Genomic DNA, 18,309 nt, shown 5'->3' with positions numbered 1-18,309 from the left:
AGGTCTTCCCCATTCAGGCACACATTCATACACTGATGGCAGATGAAACCATGCAAGGCACCACCCTGCTCATCTGGAGAAAGTAGGGGTTCAGAGTCTTGCTCAAGGACACTTTAACACTAACTCTGGGGGAGCCCGGGATCGAACTGGGAACCTCACGTTCCCAACTTCCCATCCAGCTGTTCTACCGGCCACTCTACCACTGAGCCACTGCCACCTGGGTAGGGTGTTACAAATTTTAGTTAAATAGGAGCTAAATTAATTTAACCCCTTGTTTGAGCCGAATATGGGTTGAACGTGGTTTGTAGAACTCCCTCTAGTGTTGTGATTGTTTATTGATTGTTTATTGATTTTTTAAGGGATAGAAAGTAGGCTGACAGGAAACGGGAGAGAGATGGGGGGATGACATGCGGTAAAGGCCGTGTCGGGTCCGGGAGTCGAACCCGCGGCACACCGCGACTGGATCACCAGTCCGGTGCCCAGACCGTTACGCTACGGCCTGGCCAGTGTTGTGATTGTTGACATTAAGGAAGTATTTTGACAAGTACTTGGGCATCTTAGTGGTGTAGTGAATCTTGTAGACCAGGCCCACCGTCTAGGCCCTAGACGGTGGGACAGCACAGGACAGACAAAACACAGCACCACAGCAGCAGCCCTAGACTCTAGGGCTGCTGCTGTGGTGCTGTGTTTTGTCTGTCCTGTGCTGTTGCACATATTTATACTTCTTGCACAATGTTGTATTTGTATTGTTTGTTGTTTTTGTGTGAAAAAAGTAATAAGGAATGCACACACGCAAATGTCAAGACAAATTCCTATGTGTTACACAATGGCAAAAAAGGGAATCTGAATCTGAAAGCATTGGAGCATTGTTTTAGGGCCTTTGCTTTGAGGTACCATGAGGTGCATGCATAGTCGAAGAAACCTTGTATGAGGGCTCCTGTTAGGGTATTTTTTTCTGAACAGTGAGGAGATCCTGTACAGTGTACAGGAATCTTGTTCTTTGGTTCTTTGAATCAGGACACATTAATATTATCCAATTTTAATCTAACATTGTGACCGAGCGCCATTATTAAAGTTTGTAGGCCTGTGGTTGACCACTAAATCATATAATGCCTCCAGCCTGAAACTTGTAGAAATGCATTTTGTGTGTGATGTAAGCTGTTCCAGGGTGCATTGTATCAGACTGAGTGGTAAGCATAAGCGGCATAATACATTATTTTGTAGCCTGGCCCTGTAATGTATGTTAACTAAACTAGCTAAACAGGAAATTAAACCATTTGCATTAGCGTTTACTTTCAGTTCCCTGTTAAGTTCAGTCTTTTGTTATAAATAGGTAGTGATGAATTGCGTAGTTCATAGTCTGTCTACTACTCTTATTCATACAGTAAAGGTTGTACAGTTGTTTGTCTCGCTGGTCTCACACGTTACAGAACCTTCTCTCTCTTGTTCTGGTATTTATTTGATGCACAGCCATTTATAAATGTATAAATAAATAGGCTACCGGCAGTAATATAATCTCTTTTGACCACACAATTATTCAGCTTATTTTGACAATACAGTTTCAAGAAATATGGCTGGTCTACTTTGTAGTCAGACTTTGTGTACTGCTCACAAAACCAACCGGTTTAGCCTTATTCCCAGCCTTTTCTCATCTCAGAGGAGTGTGGACAGACTACAGAGCACTATCCTTTTGCCCAATTTTGGAATGGAAACTCGACACCATTCTTACCATCACCCCCTCAGTAAGCACAGCAGCTTACACAACTTGGTGTGGTGAGGGGGAAAACTAAAATCTCATTCATAGGCATTACAACAACTGGCTCACAACAGACTTAGGTTTCACTGCAGAGAATGCGGCAGAGCCTTTGCCAGTTTAGAATAATTTAAGATGAAATATTTGCATTATGTGCAGGTTCACTTATTGAAGACCATATACAGTAAAATCCAGAGTGTAAAAATGGACCCATAATAGTTCAATTAACTCTTTCTGAATACTTTTTATAACATACTAAATGAAGTGCTTCTGAATCAAGACTATTCTATGTACAATGTGACATTTAATTGAAAGGTAAATGAGTACTTAGAAAAGCGCTACATACAGTAAATCTAAGGTATTATTATTATTAATCATGTTGGTCATCAAAGTCATCATCGCTTTACAATAAACGGGAGAAGAAAACTTGCACCTTTTGAAATCTAGAAAATATGCTTTCTTTGAATTTTTCAGAGCATAGCAGTTACGTCACTGTACTCTCTCAACTTCCCAGGTATTTCCGAGAGGCAGCTGGCTTGTGGCATTGACTGCAGGCATGATCAGCAGTGTGGTTGTGGGTTGTCTATGACGCCTTTTGATGTGGTGAGCACACGACTCTATAACCAGCCTGTGGATCATCTAGGCAAGGTAAGCAATACATGACTACTGTCAGCCCAATACTCAGCTGACACTTGATTCTATTATGATGTACTGATGAGACCTACTTACATATTCACCTTCCTATATATTCCTTGATAGACTGTACATACTGTATTCATTCACATATTCAGTTTCTTTTTGTTTTTTCACAGTTTTGTTTATTCAAGATTTCAGGGTATACAGTAAATCAAATGTGACACACCCATACAGAACATACCAAAAAGATAACATGTACCACATATTCACTGTTGAAACTACTTGTATTCATGCTTTTGATAGCCATATATACTGTATAAGTGATAAATGTATACCCTATTTTATTCATCCATACTTATTATTTGAAAGCCTGTACATATCTTAACTTGGTCATTAAGAAACGCAGTGAAGATGTCTCGTGTCTAAGTCTATTTATTTATTTTAATTTATTGACTCTTACTTCTGTGCTGACATCTGAATTTATCCCTGGGGAATTGGGACCCTTTATTGGGATCAATAAAGGGTTATTTTATCTACCGGTATGTCGTCAGTCAAAGTGCAGAGATGCACCGCTCCTCACATTGCTTTGTAAGTAAAGCTGTATAGCTTCTCCAAAAATGTGTTCGAAATGTGTTCTAAGGACACAGACACTTTCTGAAGAATCATTTGTTTTCTTGTTTCATTCCCTTAAATGATACAGTGAGAGTCACCCTGCTAGTGCTGCACGATTCTTGCTAAAATTATTATTATTACGTATTGAGATAAGTATTGAGATCACGATTCTCATATGATTCTCATTTTTTCCATGAAAATATTCATTGTCTTTAGTCTAGTTGCTGAACCACATTCAAAATGTGGCAAACTACAGTGGCTTTAAACAGACAACAACAAAGTGCTTGACTTAAACTCACTTAAAGTCTCTAATACCAGTAAGACTCCCTGAGGACGAGAAGTCATATGAGAATCACCTGCACGCATCTGCCTGGGTGACGGCAGACTGCTGGGCGAGCGCTGGCCTATGGCCATATGTCTTGAGTGTACAGGGTTTGATGAGGTCTGGCCATATAGAGCGCGTCTTGAGTCTGTGTACAGGGTTTGATGAGGTCAGATCAATAACAGGTCAGCTCCATATATGGAGATCTAAGGGTCGCAGCGGGGACAGTGTCTTGAGTGTACAGAGTTTGATGAGGGCCAAGGTACGACTGGGCCTTAATTTTCGGGGCCTGTTAAGAACTCTAGTTTTCACCGGCTGCCGGGTAAGGCTGCACTAAAAAGAAAAGAAAGGGTCTTCATCAGACGGTCTGATGAAGAGCCGTGAGGCTCGAAACGTCATGTCCACTTTGGTGTAAAGAATAAATATTTAAGCTTTGGAGGCGGAGCTCAGTCCAGTGTGCGGACCTTATTTTCGTTTCTATTATTTACCTCGGCCCAGCACCTGCCGTTTTAGGTTAGTGGATGTCCATATATGGAGCTCCATATATGGAGATCTAAAGGTTTGAGGTCAGATGTAGAATTGCTGGCCGGCTACATATATGCAGATCTAGGTGATGATCTAGTCTTCTCCATGTATGGATATCCAGGGTTTGATGAGGTCAGTGTCGTGATCTTCATATATGGAGACAGGCATATATGGAGTGTGTCACAAGGCGTGACGGACTGACGGCCATATATGGTGGCGTGACGTGTCACGAGGCGTGAGGGACTAACGGCCATATATGGTGGCGTGACGTGTCACGAGGCGTAAGGGACTGATGGCCATATATGGTGGCGTGACGGACAGAACGACGGACGGACTGACATTTTTTGCAGGTTTTCACAGTAATTTGCGACTAAAATTAATTGGACAGTCAACTAATGCAGCACGATTCTTGCTCAAATTTAGAAAGGAGTTGATTAATGATGTGCAGCACTACACCCTGCAAAACTTTCACAAGATGTAATTTTCTCATCTAGGGTCAACTTTATAGAGGATACCTTGACTGCTTCTCAAAAACACTGAAGAAGGAGGGCTTTACAGGACTCTACAAAGGCTTGGGAGCCTCCTATTTCCGTATCGGTCCACACACCATTCTGTCTTTGCTGTTCTGGGATGAACTGCGCAAGCTCTACAAGCAGTACAGATAGCACCAGACAGACAAAGTTTTAAGCATGAAATGGATTACGTATTATTAAGCACTCCGTTCACAGGTAAATGAGTGTTCATTTAATGAGCTCGTTTTGAAGAGGTAATGGCAAACTAGAAGCTACTGTATTGTTCTTATGGGAAAGAGTAGAGGTGACGATCTACAAAAGACATTGAATCACTTCAGCAGATAATGCATAGAATGTACATACTACGTTGCACGTTGGCTCCGCTTTTCTTTGATAACCAAAATGCAACGGGGCTAAATGTAAGTTAAACTGCAGTTACTGTAACACTCCAGAATCAGAGTTACTTTATTCATTGTGGACAGGAAGAGTTGTATATGAATTTATATTGGTGTCATTCGTGCAGAAACATTGCATTTTTACAATACAACAATTTCCTCACAGGAATCGATGTATTAACTTGTTTTTCATTTATGGGAATTTAAGCAATATTTAAAAGAAGAAACATCTTATAGCATCATGTACTACTGTAATACTTAATATATTAATAATAATAATAATACCTAACTACATGCCATTCCAAAAGCTAAATATTTTATATAATGTATTATGGTAAGACACTTTATTATCCCCTTCAGGAAATTTGTCCTCTGCATTTGACCCATCCTAATTACTTAGGAGCAGTTAACAGCCACAGTTCAGTGCCCGGGGACCAATTTTAATACCAGGACATTTGTCAAGGTCAATGGCAGGAATATACAGTCACGCATGTCTTTTGGTAGAAACCGATGTCATAGGTTTTGTGAATATTCTGTGTGTGTGTTATTTGCAAATCACCTACCACAGTGTCCTTAAAGACTTTCCACATAATCTGTGATTTGAAAGTTGATTCAATTCTATGCAACAACAAGCAAACAAAAGGGCACAGAATGTAATGTTTCATTAAGGTTATACTAAAAACATTGACATTTCAAACTATGTTGGTATGATGAGTGAAAATGGCGGGAAAGAAAGAAAGTGATTTTGTAATAACTGCATAATTTGATGGAAGTACCAACCATACTATATTTATCGTATATGTTGTTTGACGCTAAAACTGCTTTGCCCTTTTTTGTATTTTTCTTTATTTGTATTATGTTACTGTATACTGATCCCAATATCTTGGAGTACTAATGTACTATTAAGATACTGGCACCCCATCCACTCCATATGCAACTCTTTGTAATGTTTGGGGTGCATTACCTCATGGGTAGGTTTTATATCCTCACTGTCGGATGAAATCCTTCCAATCTATCCAATGTAGTTATTATTTAGTTACAAGCTCTTGTTAATACTTTTCTTTGGTTAAAACTCATTAGCCTACAAAAGAAAAGTTATTTATCGCTTAACTGATGAAATATGGAGATACAAGGTTTCTGCCTGTCCTCACTGATACTGTATGAGTTTATTTTTTTGCATTCAGTTGGCTAGAAAAGACGTGCAATCAGAACGGAGGGCTGTAGCTTAGTGGGTAGGTCATCAGAAGGACACTGGTTCAACTATACTTTTTGTCCAAGTGTCCCTGAAAGACTTAACCCCTAACAGCAAATACATTTCCTCTGTGGGTTAACAAAGGTCTCCACAGTAGTTGAGCAACAGCTAAACACATTTTGATTAGACTCCCACTTGTTATACTCCCTTACACTTATAAGTGTAAGTGTAAGATATAAATGTGGGCCTGGGCTGTGGCTCAGCGGTTCAGGCACCTTGGCTGGTAATCCAGTCTGGCAGTGTGCCGCGGGTTCGACTCCCGATCCCGACGGCCCTCACTGCATGTCACTCCCCATTTCCTGTCAACCTACTTTTTATCCCTCCATAAAAAATATAAAATAAAGGTAAAAGCCACAAGAAAACATTAAAAAAATAATAATATATATATAATATATAAAAATGTGAAAGTTAAAATGTGGTACTCTCATTTCAGGGTAAGAGAAGCAACGCACACCCTCCATTGGTGCTGAGCCAAAACTAGAAACAGTGAACAATGAAAAGAAGGCAGGGGCTCGCAACTCACTTAATGACGCTCCAAACTTTATTTAGCGACAGGCAGGCAAAAATACGACGTTTCGACCTTGCAGTCTTTATAAAGTATATGATAAAGATACTTGATAAAGACGGCAATCACAAATATCTCATTCTGAACACAACTACAAATGAAGCCAAGTGACTGACGCACATAAGTGTATACACAGCCACAACCCTCCAGCAAGGGTGAAATCCATTTGACCCGAACGCTGTGTCGGTCGCCCTCCCTCCACAGTTGAGGTAACGTGAGGCTGAAATCAAGATTACAGATACCATGCAGGTGAGGTGTGCGTGAGTAACACTGCTCCTGAAATATTTCCTGATGTAAAGCCTAATTACAGGAAGGTTAAAGCTCTGAACAGTACCTGTTATGTTTCTGGCTTTTGCCTTTTTTCCCTTTTTTTTTTAAGAGGGATAGATGAAAGTAGGCTGACAGGAAATGGGGAGAGAGATAGGGGGGTGACACCCCCCAAGGGGCCAGTGAGGCGCTCCAACGTTGAAGCACTGGGCCCTAGTAGTAAGCACCCTGGCAAGACCTACGCTGAAAAGACTATAATTTGTTTGGCCGGAAGTTGCGGGATTTTAGCGGAAGTATCGCCCAAGGAAATGACGTTGATGCTTTACAAATCAGTTTACATTCTTCGCGAATGAAACAAGTGTTGTGATTGGTCTGGAAAATATCGTATCCGGGGGAAATACATCTGACGGATGTTCCGGAGGATACATCCGCCGATAGCTTCTCTGCCTTACGTTGTGACCAGGCTTTTCTTTTCACAGATAAGTAAGCCTGGGACCGTTGCTAAGTGGTAAGAGGAAGGACTGCAGGCGGACCCGTGGATTCATGACAAGGAAACCCTGTGCAGCTGGGCTTTAACATTGAGCGCTCGGTTGCACTTCCGCATTTGGAAAAGGCGAAAAAAGGCGGGAGTAGACGGTCCTTCGGCTTCCGGGTGCTTCAAAAGGCCACTGAGCAACTTCCACTGACATGAATAGGAGGGGGGGATAGATCAGTCTCTATCCTTTTAATACTCTATGGGTGACACGTGTGACAAGCAGGTAAGGCCATCAGGATCGGGAGTTGAACCCGCGGCACACTGCCAGACTGGATTACCAGCCAAGGTGCCCAGACAGCTACGCCAGCCGCCCGGAACAACATGTTATGTTTTGAATGATTAATTGAATACTTTATTTATTAGTCAACAATGTAAATGTAAGCCACACGGAAGTACAGGATAACACAAAAGTCATGGAGACTTGTTTCCATATGTGTATTAGAAACAGGCACGTGCAGAGGGGGGGGGGGGGGTAGGGGGGCTTGAGCACCTGCCCTTTTGCAGAAAGTGCCCTCTCACAAAATTTATTTTTTATTTTTTGGGGTATAGCCCATATTGGACGGCATACTATATCACGCCGTTTATCATTTTTGAGGATTTGAAAAAAATACGAAAATCACTCAAATCTCGGATTTTCGTTTTTTTTTTAAATCCTCGTTTTTCATCCTTTCCATGGGCTATAGCCCATCTCAGACGGCATAAAAACGGCGAAGGTCTTAGGCGAAAATTATTATTACAACGGACTCTTTTTGCTCATTTCAGCACATTGTGTTCCATTTTCTGTCATTTTCTGCTTTTAAGTGGATTAACATACCAAAGAACGCTTAATTCAACAGTACTAATAGACATTTGCAGAGGATTGACTGAATGATGGTGTAGTCTAATGATCAGACTCTCAGCACAGATATTTCATGTTCAAATCCCAGTCAATTTACAGTTCATTGCTGTAAATTGTGACTGAGAGATGGTCTACTGGTCTAGTCACGAGCAGGCTCACAATCCAGAGATTCTGTGTTCAAGTACCACATTCTGCAGTACTTATATACTGTAGTGTATGTATATATATATATATATATATATATATATATATATATATATATATATATTCTAGTAAAGTGCATGAGCCGAGTATAAATTAAACATTGCACAAAGATGTTAATATTCTCTCTGCACAATTAGCAGATGGCCACACAACATTCATGTCAGCTCACTTTAATTAAATTATTATGAATGTAATGAAATGTAAAATGGTGTCTTATAACTAATGAGGGTTGGGCACTTTGTGTGCAGGACACAAAAATAAAATAAGCCATGAAAAACAAAATAGCTAAAGGGGTTGAACTTGAAACTACGCAAACACCTGTCCAGTTGTTTTTGCAATTTCAGACAGTTGAAAGTGAACTACGCAGACACACCGCCGTGCATACGACGTTGATACGCCGACCTCTCTTGACGGCGTATCAACATCGTATGCACGGCGTGTCAGCGTAGTTCATTTTCAGTTCACTTTCAACTGGTTTAAGTTAAATCTTGTTATCTAAAATGCGGAATGCCTAACGACAACCTAACTATACAGGCTAAACGATAGAAGCATCTGCGATCTGAACACTGGTCAGCGAGTGGTAGGCATAAAAGAAATGCATGCATTCCACAGTCACAATGGGGCGCTCTGTAGTCGCCTGTACCAAGAAGACGATCTGACAACAGAGTATAATAAACTGGAAGAAAAGTAACGAGTGTGTTCTGTCTGGTCCTGTTGATTGAGCTGAGCAGGAGCCAGGTTTCTAGGTCCTGCTCAGCTCAATCAAGAGGACCAGAACACAGGTGTGGCTCCCAGGATCACATCCACCAATTGGGAGGTCAGCTGCATGGATGTATGTGTGGCAGGGTGGTATGAATTAACCGGTAGCCTACTACGGCACCTGGGGAATTGCGCCCCAGGAGATATTTACTATGGTAAAACACTGAACACCCGGAGCACTTAATGACTCCTCCACACAGATTCATTATACAATATGAGGCAGGCAGAGACGTGTGTACCAAAATTACAAAAGGGTTTATTAAAACACTGAACACCCGGAGCACTTAATGACTCCTCCACACAGATTCGTTATACAATATGAGGCAGGCAGACGTGTGTACCAAAATTACAAAAGGGTTTATTAAATTAGGAAGTCAGCCAATATGGCAAACACCAATTCATTCTGTACAATTAGGACATTGTTATTCAACATTAAAATAGATGCAATTCCAAGCAGATAAAACTACTAGTTATTAAGTTAATCAATACCAGTACTAATGCAGGCCAGTACTGGGGAGGGAGGCGGGCAGGCCAACCGACCCAGGGTAGTGGCACCCCAATGCACTGCAAAATTAGTTAACATAATATCAAAACAGAAACAAAAGGGGGGTTACCATCAAAAGGGGGGTTACCATCACCACTGGGCAGCTGTCACCTGGTCCCACTAGCCCTCCAAGCAGAACCCAAATGCTACTGAAGTTTCTGACATTTGTTCGATCCAGTGCATTGGGTCCTGTTCCACGTCGTCCATGCCACCTGATTAAAACATTTACTGGCTCATGTTTACATGTTAAAACGCCTCCCCGCGGCATGTGACGCCATTATTTTCCTTGAGTTATTCTGAATTCGGTAACTTTAAGTAGCTATACATCCCGGTGCGAATATCTCCTGTGGCGCGGAAGCCGTTAAGTATTTTTAATATATGTTTGCCCGATTTGGAAGCTTGGATTCTTCTTGTTTATTGACACCTCATTGTACCGCCTATCTGGCTAGCTAGTGGCGCTATAGCTATGACACAGCAGATCAGAGGCAGGGACGTAGCCTCACAAGCCAACCGCACACCGGGAGGCGGTACAATAAACGGTAAACAAACAAGAAGAAATAAAGCGACCAAATCGGTCAAACAAAGATTAAAAATACTTAACGGCTTCCGCGCCACAGGAGATATTCGCACCGGGATGTATAGCTACTTAAAGTTACCGAATTCAGAATAACTCAAGGAAAATAATGGCGTCACATGCCGCGGGTCCTATTTTAGAGAGAATCTCCACATCCGCATTTAGGAATTTCCATACGAAAATACACTAGCGAGCAGGGACCCAACGTAAAACTAAACAAAATATCAAAAAAGTTTTACGTAGGGTCCCGAAAGGGGCTATGGTCCCACATACGTAGCTCCGCAGCACTGGTCCTGTAATGGAAACAACAATGAGTACTTCACAGGGGTAGTAAAAGCAGTATTGTCCAATTCTATCCTCTAGGTCTAGGACCCAGGTTCACACAACCAGGGAGGGACGGTATTGGTGTAGTCGCTGTCACAGGAAGGTTGATTAGTGAGAAAGAGTGTGGATGTTCCTCACAACCTCTAGCAAAGCAGCAGGTGTGCCACTGGCCCCACGTTTTAGGAGGGCGACACACCATCGTGAGGCCCACCGCGGCGGGCGCCAAATAGGAAACTGTAATAGCAAAGGTCCATGTTTATATTCTTGTGGCATCAAAGACACCTTAATGAACATATAGCCTATAACTGTGAGGACCGCCAACATACCTGTTGGTGCGTGGTGAACTTACACCGCACGCCCAGAGCAGGAACTCCAGGAGTTTGACTCAGTGAGTGATGGCAGTGTAGCCCCGAGGCTAAAAAGACACCAGCGGTCACGGTCAAGTTAAAGACCACAATATTATAATTCTGCAACAGATTGCTAATAGCTGGAAAGACAGTAAGACACATACCTGCACAGATATTAAAATCCCAAAACTGATGCCCAACATGCCAGCTTTGGATATAGGGATGACGCACACGCAGTGGGAAATGGTGGCTTGCTGCAAGCCCCACGGGCCAGCTTCTAGGAGACACTCCAGCAAACAGAGCAATGATAGCATGTGCTGCCTAAATACTGGTAGCAATCAGGCCACTGATGAGTAGGCGGAGCATGGGCTGCACAGTGAGGAACCAAAGCCCATCCTGCTACATATGCAGTGGTGGAAAGTAACTTTTACTTAAGTAATGTACTTAAGTACAATTTTGAGGTATTTGTACTTTACTTGAGTATTTCCAATTTCCAGTACTTTTACCACACTACATCCCGGAGCCAAAACTTTTACTTTTACTTCACTACAATAATTTGAAAACTTTAGTTACTAGTTACTTTGGCGATTTTTATTTTGATTAGAAAACATACATTAGGCCCAGGCCGTAGCGTAACGGTCTGGGCACCGGACTGGTAATCCAGTCGCAGTGTGCCGCGGGTTCGACTCCCGGACCCGACACGGCCTTTACTGCATGTCATCCCCCCATCTCTCTCCCGTTTCCTGTCAGCCTACTGTATGTCCCTTCAAAAATCAATAAAAGGCGTAAGCCGCAAAAAAAAAAAAAAAAAAAAAAAGAAGAAAACATACATTAACCACTTCAACCCTATACATTTTGGCCGATCTACACATTTTGGCCGATCTACAAAGCTCACAATGTGTCAGTAGATTTCCTACACATATGAATACTTTTACTTTTAGTACTTTAAGTACATTTTGATGCTGATACTTTTGTACTTTTACTCAAGTACATTTTCAATTCCGTACTTGTAACGAAGTAGGTCTAAATTGCAGTATTGGTACTTTTACTTCGTGGTGGAAAACAAATTTCCACCACATACTGGATGTATGTGACAATACACTCTGGAGCAGCATCGAAAACTATTTTAAAATGACATACGTATATTACGTACAACATATGTCGTCAAAAACCATGAAAAACAACATACTATAGTAGCCTATGTCTTTTGACATGATTTTTACATTTCTTTTAATTGTTGAAAACCATGAAAAACAACATACCGTAGTATGTCGTCGAAAATCGCTCAAAGAAGTGTCTACCCTTGACTTTTTGCACGTTGCCTTGCACATGCTTATCTTGAGCTATTTATCAATACTATCAACCGTGTAAAATAGTGCAAAGATATTTGGTTTTCTTTATTGGTGAAAAAGTAAGAAATTTATCGAAAGCCCCTATAGGGGTCGATGGCTGTCAAGGGTGCATTTTGTCCCTAACTGAATCATTTAGCTGGGCACCCCTACACCCCTCAAGGAACCCTGGGGGTCCCCAGACTCATCTTTGAGAAGCAATGGTCTATGGACCACCATTAGTGTTTTAAGAGCAGTTTAAATAGTTTTCAATTTACATTGTTTATGCTTATTGTGTTGTTGAGTTTATTATTTCTGTCAAAGTAATCTTAAAGGCCAAATTAAGTGGTTTAGAGCTTTTCTCCTCAAAACAAGTTTTGAGTGTATTCTTTTCATTTATATTTATTTCCCTTAAATTAAAAAGGTATGGTATTTAATATCTTTTGGGTAAAAACAATGTTTTTGTTAACAACTTAAAGCTCTATATTCTGACCTTATAATCACTGCTGTAGAGTGTTTTTTAACAGGGATATGCCAGTTTCTCCACTTTAATCAAGTTTTCATTCCCCTGCTGAGTGTAAATGTTTCCCATCACTCCTCATCTCTTCTTGCACTTCAGAGTTTTAATGCATAACACCCTATGTTTTGTTTATATTGTGGGGGAAAAAATCTGGCATAAAAAGGGAATAAGAAGCTATTCTTAGTTACATCACTAGGGGGCAATATCACACATTGTTTAAGAAAATGGATTACCATACCATAGTATGTTCAGTGTGGCACCAGCAGGACTTAATTCTCTGACTCACAGACTGCCCTTGTTTAATTATATTTCTGACTAGTTGTTGTCACACTGACCATTACTCACTCTTCTGTTTCACAGAGGCGCTGTTGTTTCTGCAGACGACCTGCACTAGCAGGATACAGCTGAGACAGGCTGACAGTACATGGGCGAGTGTGGTGAGAGACTTCCCTGTGTTCTAAAATAGGAGGATAACAAGTGAAAATTGAAATAAAATTAAGTTACATGAAATGAGGTAATAGGTAATAATGAGAAATTACAATAGACGTAGAAATGAACTGTTCAGCTTGTGTGTGGCCATGAATCTACGTATATATATTCGGTTATTTGTGTGTATGCACTTACACGCACTCACACGTACTGTATGCACTCACACAAGTGTGCAAGTGAAGCAGGGTTATCATTAGCATACCTGTAGAGAAACAAAGATACTTGCTGCAGAGCCTGCCCAGACAAGAAACACGGACAGACTGGAGAGTTGTCCAGTATGACCATTGCAGTTGTTAGTCCCAGCCTGGATAGTCTGTAGTACAATACATAACAGTTGAGTTGATTCAATTTGACTTAAACCCAGGATAAACACATACAAGCGTAATGACGCACTTGTTTCCAATGTGGTCCAGAAAAACGTAGTTGGCTCATCGTGAATACATAGACATACATGTTCATAAGCTATAATAGGACCCATCTCATGAGAATAAAGTATCGTCCAAATATGCATACTATAAAGTTAATCCTTCACGTTGCTACCTTGCTTGCAATTACAGCCGGCATGCTGGAGGCCTGCATTGTAGAGATGACAGCTGTAGAGGATGTTGAAGAGCCCAGCAGTAACATAGCAACATTGTAGGCCAAGATCATCGACATTCCTGCAACATAAACCCTGGGATGTAAACCCTGACAGAGAAGAGTCTTCCGTGCTAAAAGCTATTTAGTTTGACCAGCCAATTGTGGTGTAACCTGGATGTGTGTGATACTTTTGCTTTCTCATTCCTTTAGATACAGACATACAGTACATAACAGTAGCTGTAAAAAGCTATGGTGAAAAGTATCTTATGTGTGGGCCTAAATACACTCACTCTATACTAGCAAACCTTGGCTGGGCCTAGGTTTGCTAACGTGAGTGGATTTGTATGTGATGTGTATTAAACTGCTGGAAATAGTAAATTGTACAGGTACTTAATTTTTACAAAGTTACTACACTGAAAGTTACTACACAAAGTAAATACACTCAGTATAGTACTCAGTATAGCGTGTATACCGTATACAAAGCTCAAAAACTGCATTCTTATGACCAGTCACGTCAGTACATATCAAAGCGAGTATACTAAAAAGAAGAAAAAAAAACATTTTATGAAATTAAATGTGGTGATTTATAGGCAAATAATCAAATTGCACAGATTGTAGTGTGAGTCAGGTATTGTTAGCAGGAAATGTATTTTATTTGAAAATATGTAAAACAGTGAAAGACAAAGACAACTTGATCTTTCCAAGAACAACAATGGGGTGACCATGAGCCAAGTAGCCTATTATCTGCATTCTGTTACAGTTGAGAGGCTATGTTTACCACCATACTCAAAGTGGCCTCCAGGGACCCCCAGGGGTCCTTGAGGTGTTTCCAGGGGGTCTCCAGCTGTAAACCTACATACTGTACTTCGGCTATTTGAAAATACAAATCTACAAGCTCACGAGTCACAACGCATCACATTGTGAGCTTGTAGATCTATCTTCAAATAAATCTTGAAAATAACTGAAAATATATGAAAAATGTGACATTTTAAAACACAAATCTTGTATCGTGGGGGGTTCCTGACTTCTTTTCGGATGGGAGTCCGTGGCCAAATACATCAAATAATTTGAGGGTCCTTGACATGAAAAGGTTTGTGAATCTACAGTACCTGACTTGAATACACACAGATTGTTGAGCGTGTGAGCAAACCTTTGAGGGTGTGACCGCGGTAATGCAGGATGAGGAAGCCAATCAATGCAGTCAGAATCAACATGAGGAGCCTCTCGCCCCAGGCACTGTTTTAAGATAAGATTTAAAAAAAAATCTTAGCACAAACTATATGGTAATTAACTCTTCTGAAACAGAATCCTAAAATAGGATGAAAACTGTGGGTAAAATCTCGGAAGATGTAAATTCTCAGCGGACTCAGCAGGTGTGCTGAGGTGTGTTTGTGCATATAAATACACATTATAATAGGCTACATGCTGTAGTGTAGATAGTTTTTGATTTTTGATACGAGGTGCCAAAATAGTGCCTCCTACACCAGTGGTTTCCAAATGTTTTAGCTCAAGACCCACCCCAAACAATTTGACGTTTGCCCGGGACCCAAACTAGTGAAAATAGCAGATCTACAAGCACACAAGCACTTTCCTTTAGCATTCCACTCGTATGCCATGGATTTGTGACACAATTCCCAGTTGTACCTGAGGGGGAAGTCCTTGGCCATGAGGAACAGCACAGGTGCTGAGCCAGCATACAGCTGCAGTAGAACAGATGTCAGGCTCAGACCATCTGCATTCCTCCCTTTTATTATCTTCAACACTTGAGCTAGAGGTGCTGAGAATACAAATACATGTATACCGGTATATGAGATTGGCAATGGAGACATCACAATTCAGAGCGATTCTTTAAACCAAACAGACTACATAAAATAATTTAATTATTGGGCGATATTGGCTCAGGCAGACATGATGTTGTTGATATAGTACGGTATGTGGAATTCAAAATGTGTCCTCCTCTGTAGGCCTATAAACCACAATTTATTGTCTAGACTAGACATTGACAGGTAGTAGGCCTAGGCTGCAGGCTTTTCAATATGTGTGCGCTTAAATTAAGTGGCGTGGGTTACATTCAAAAGTCCAAGGAAATGTAGGCCTACTGTATCTATGTTAAGCCTGATATACGTACAGTAACTATTGGTAGATAATGTGAAATTTCTCACCTATGACAATCTCCAGTAAAATCCACAGCCCTACTGTTTTGCTCAGTACAATCTTCAAGCAAGGCACTAAAACATGACAATGACTTTAGTACAGTGGTCGCCTGCGGTTGGAAAGTTATTTGCCATGAATATAAGAATACGAGACGGCTCGCCCCTTTGCCAACTCGCCCCAAGCGGCGAAGATCGGTCGCCGGTCAGGCGGTCGCCCCAACGGGAAGATCGGTCACCCCAAAGCTAAATGTTCTAATATGAGAAATAAGGTAAAATAAACATGAAATAAACATGGGGCGAGATATCCGTGCTTTGGGGCCAGATATCCACGCTTTGGTGCGAGATATCCACGCTTTGTGCGAGCTATCCACGGCTTGGGGCGACTTTTCGAAATTCCGGGGCGAGCCCGGCCGTCTTCACTTTTCGCGGGGGCGAGTTGGCAAAGGGGCGAGATGACCTGTTAATTAGCTTTTAACGTTAATAATAACTAAATATGAGACATATAATATGAGATCATCAGAGTAAACGTAAACACTGGAATCGCCCTGCCCCACAAACTGCTGCATGCATAATGCTTTCAAAACATTACTCACCGTGCATAAAGTTAAAATTGACGAAAAAGTAATCGTAACATTTCTCTGGCATCAAATAAGTAAGAAGGAATTCTTTAACAGGAGTCAGTGAGTTCTCTTCCAACGTGTCCATGATCGGCATCAGGAATGCTGCTGTTGTTTCCCTGGGCTGAGAATGGGGTGGCGCTGGGGCGCTCCCCAAAATGTAGACCTCTACGATAGGCGACCTTAGGCGACACCCTGAAGATGAAGTTGAAGATCCGGTTTGGCAGAGCGGAAACGGAAAAAGGTGCGTGCAGAAAAACAGGATCCAGTAGGTGAGCTTTAAACTGACTGACTGATTGATTGATTGATTGATTGATTGATTGAAAATCTTGACAGTTTGCAGAATGGGTAGGCTACAGTTCAAGGAAAGTAGGTCAATACAAAAACAAGAGGATAAAACCAGAACATTTAAAGACATACAAATATACACTTCTATCTATGCAAAAAATAAAGCATCATATTCACAGTTAGAAAAAAGTATAGAAACATAGGGTGGGGGGGGGGGGGACTTTAACTTTTTTACAGAGGCCAGTTTAGAATTGTAGCTGCGCCTAGGAATTCACATTTCTTAACAGCTGTTTGAGCTGTTGGTATGGCATTCCACATTTTAGTGGCATATAGGAGCAAAATGAGCCGAATCTGGGTTGAATGTGACCTGGGCAGACAGGTGCGGCCGTTTTCCGCATTCCGCATTCGGCTCAAAAATGAAAGCCTGGGGAAACCCATTGGAAGATCTGGCATATAGGAAGCTACTGTTTTCTACCGGGGAGGGGCATAGAGTTATAAGGATTGAGGGTGGACTGTCCCTCCCCCCTGCTATTCATTTCGATGGAAGTTGCTCAGTGGCGTTTTGAAGCAGCCGGAAGAACGCTCTATGATTTGGACACCAACATTTTTGTGTCCAAAATGTGGAAGTGCTCAATGTTAAACCCCAGCTGCACGGTGTTTCCTCATGCTAAATGCACGGGCCCGCCTGCAGTCCCAGATCTGACCAGTAGGGCCATTCTGGGGGAAGGTAAGAGGTGGGCGGGGGCAGGAGCTCGGATCAGTGAACCAATAGGATCCACCGCCTGTTTTCGACCGGCACCCGCCCCTCTAGACCAGAAAGCACACAGGCTGGGCCAGGGCCGAGTGGAATAGTAAGAGAGGGGCGACACGCTTTGATCTCGCCGCAAAGTGGGTGCCTATGGGCTATAGTTCCAAATATTGTAACTATCCCATTGAGATAGAATGAGCACTTCTGCATTCCATTGTTACAATGGGAGTCAACGCTAGTGTCGCCACTCTCTTCACTCGGGGCCAGGCTAGCTCCGCCATGCAGGTAAAGCTACTTTTGAATTACATAAGGCGATTATGTTTTTAGCCATGAATATTCAACACAATTATTTCAGAATTCTGTTTTTAGATAACTGCAACGAGGCCTAGTACTAAAACTAGCTCTGGTCTAAACTTTTGTAAAAATAAAGATAACGATTTAGCTAGTACCTACTGAAACAAAGGCCGTTTTATAGTCAGCACCATAGTTATTAACCTTAGTCAGCACCATACTCTGTACCATAGTGATTAACCCATAGTCAGCCATTAACCATAATAACCTAGTAGTTAGTACCATGGTCATTAAATGAGTTAGTGTCGAAGTGTCCTTGAGCAAGACACTGA

The 18,309-nt window shown here is 41.6% G+C and overlaps 2 protein-coding genes across 3 annotated transcripts in view; one reads left to right on the top strand and one right to left on the bottom strand.

Moving 5' to 3' along the window:
- The window catches only part of slc25a35 (solute carrier family 25 member 35), a 10,364-nt gene extending 3,802 nt beyond the window's left edge, over positions 1-6,562 (top strand). Inside the window, 3 exon segments of the mRNA XM_083768237.1 lie at positions 2,268-2,328; positions 2,331-2,401; positions 4,343-6,562. Of these exon segments, the coding sequence (XP_083624363.1) occupies positions 2,268-2,328; positions 2,331-2,401; positions 4,343-4,513 (303 nt within the window). The 3' untranslated portion in view covers positions 4,514-6,562.
- Positions 6,563-12,537: 5,975 nt separating this feature from the next.
- On the bottom strand, positions 12,538-16,833 carry LOC310861002 (mannose-P-dolichol utilization defect 1 protein-like). Of its 2 annotated transcripts, XM_083768247.1 has the most exons (7): positions 16,627-16,833; positions 16,043-16,108; positions 15,525-15,657; positions 15,031-15,116; positions 13,842-13,960; positions 13,504-13,614; positions 12,538-13,269 (listed from the first exon to the last, which is right to left on the bottom strand). In XM_083768247.1, exons 1-7 carry the CDS (start codon positions 16,745-16,747, stop codon positions 13,150-13,152), a joined length of 756 nt encoding a protein of 251 aa, XP_083624373.1. In that variant the 5' UTR covers positions 16,748-16,833; the 3' UTR covers positions 12,538-13,149. The 2 variants fall into 2 exon arrangements, with proteins under 2 accessions (XP_083624373.1, XP_083624374.1); XM_083768248.1 differs by lacking the exon at positions 16,043-16,108.
- Positions 16,834-18,309: the final 1,476 nt, after the last annotated feature.

This window comes from Protomyctophum parallelum (genome assembly GCF_964188405.1).
Source record: "Protomyctophum parallelum genome assembly, chromosome: 1".
Classification (NCBI taxonomy): Eukaryota; Metazoa; Chordata; class Actinopteri; order Myctophiformes; family Myctophidae; genus Protomyctophum; species Protomyctophum parallelum.
This window is presented reverse-complemented; position numbering and strand designations above follow the sequence as displayed.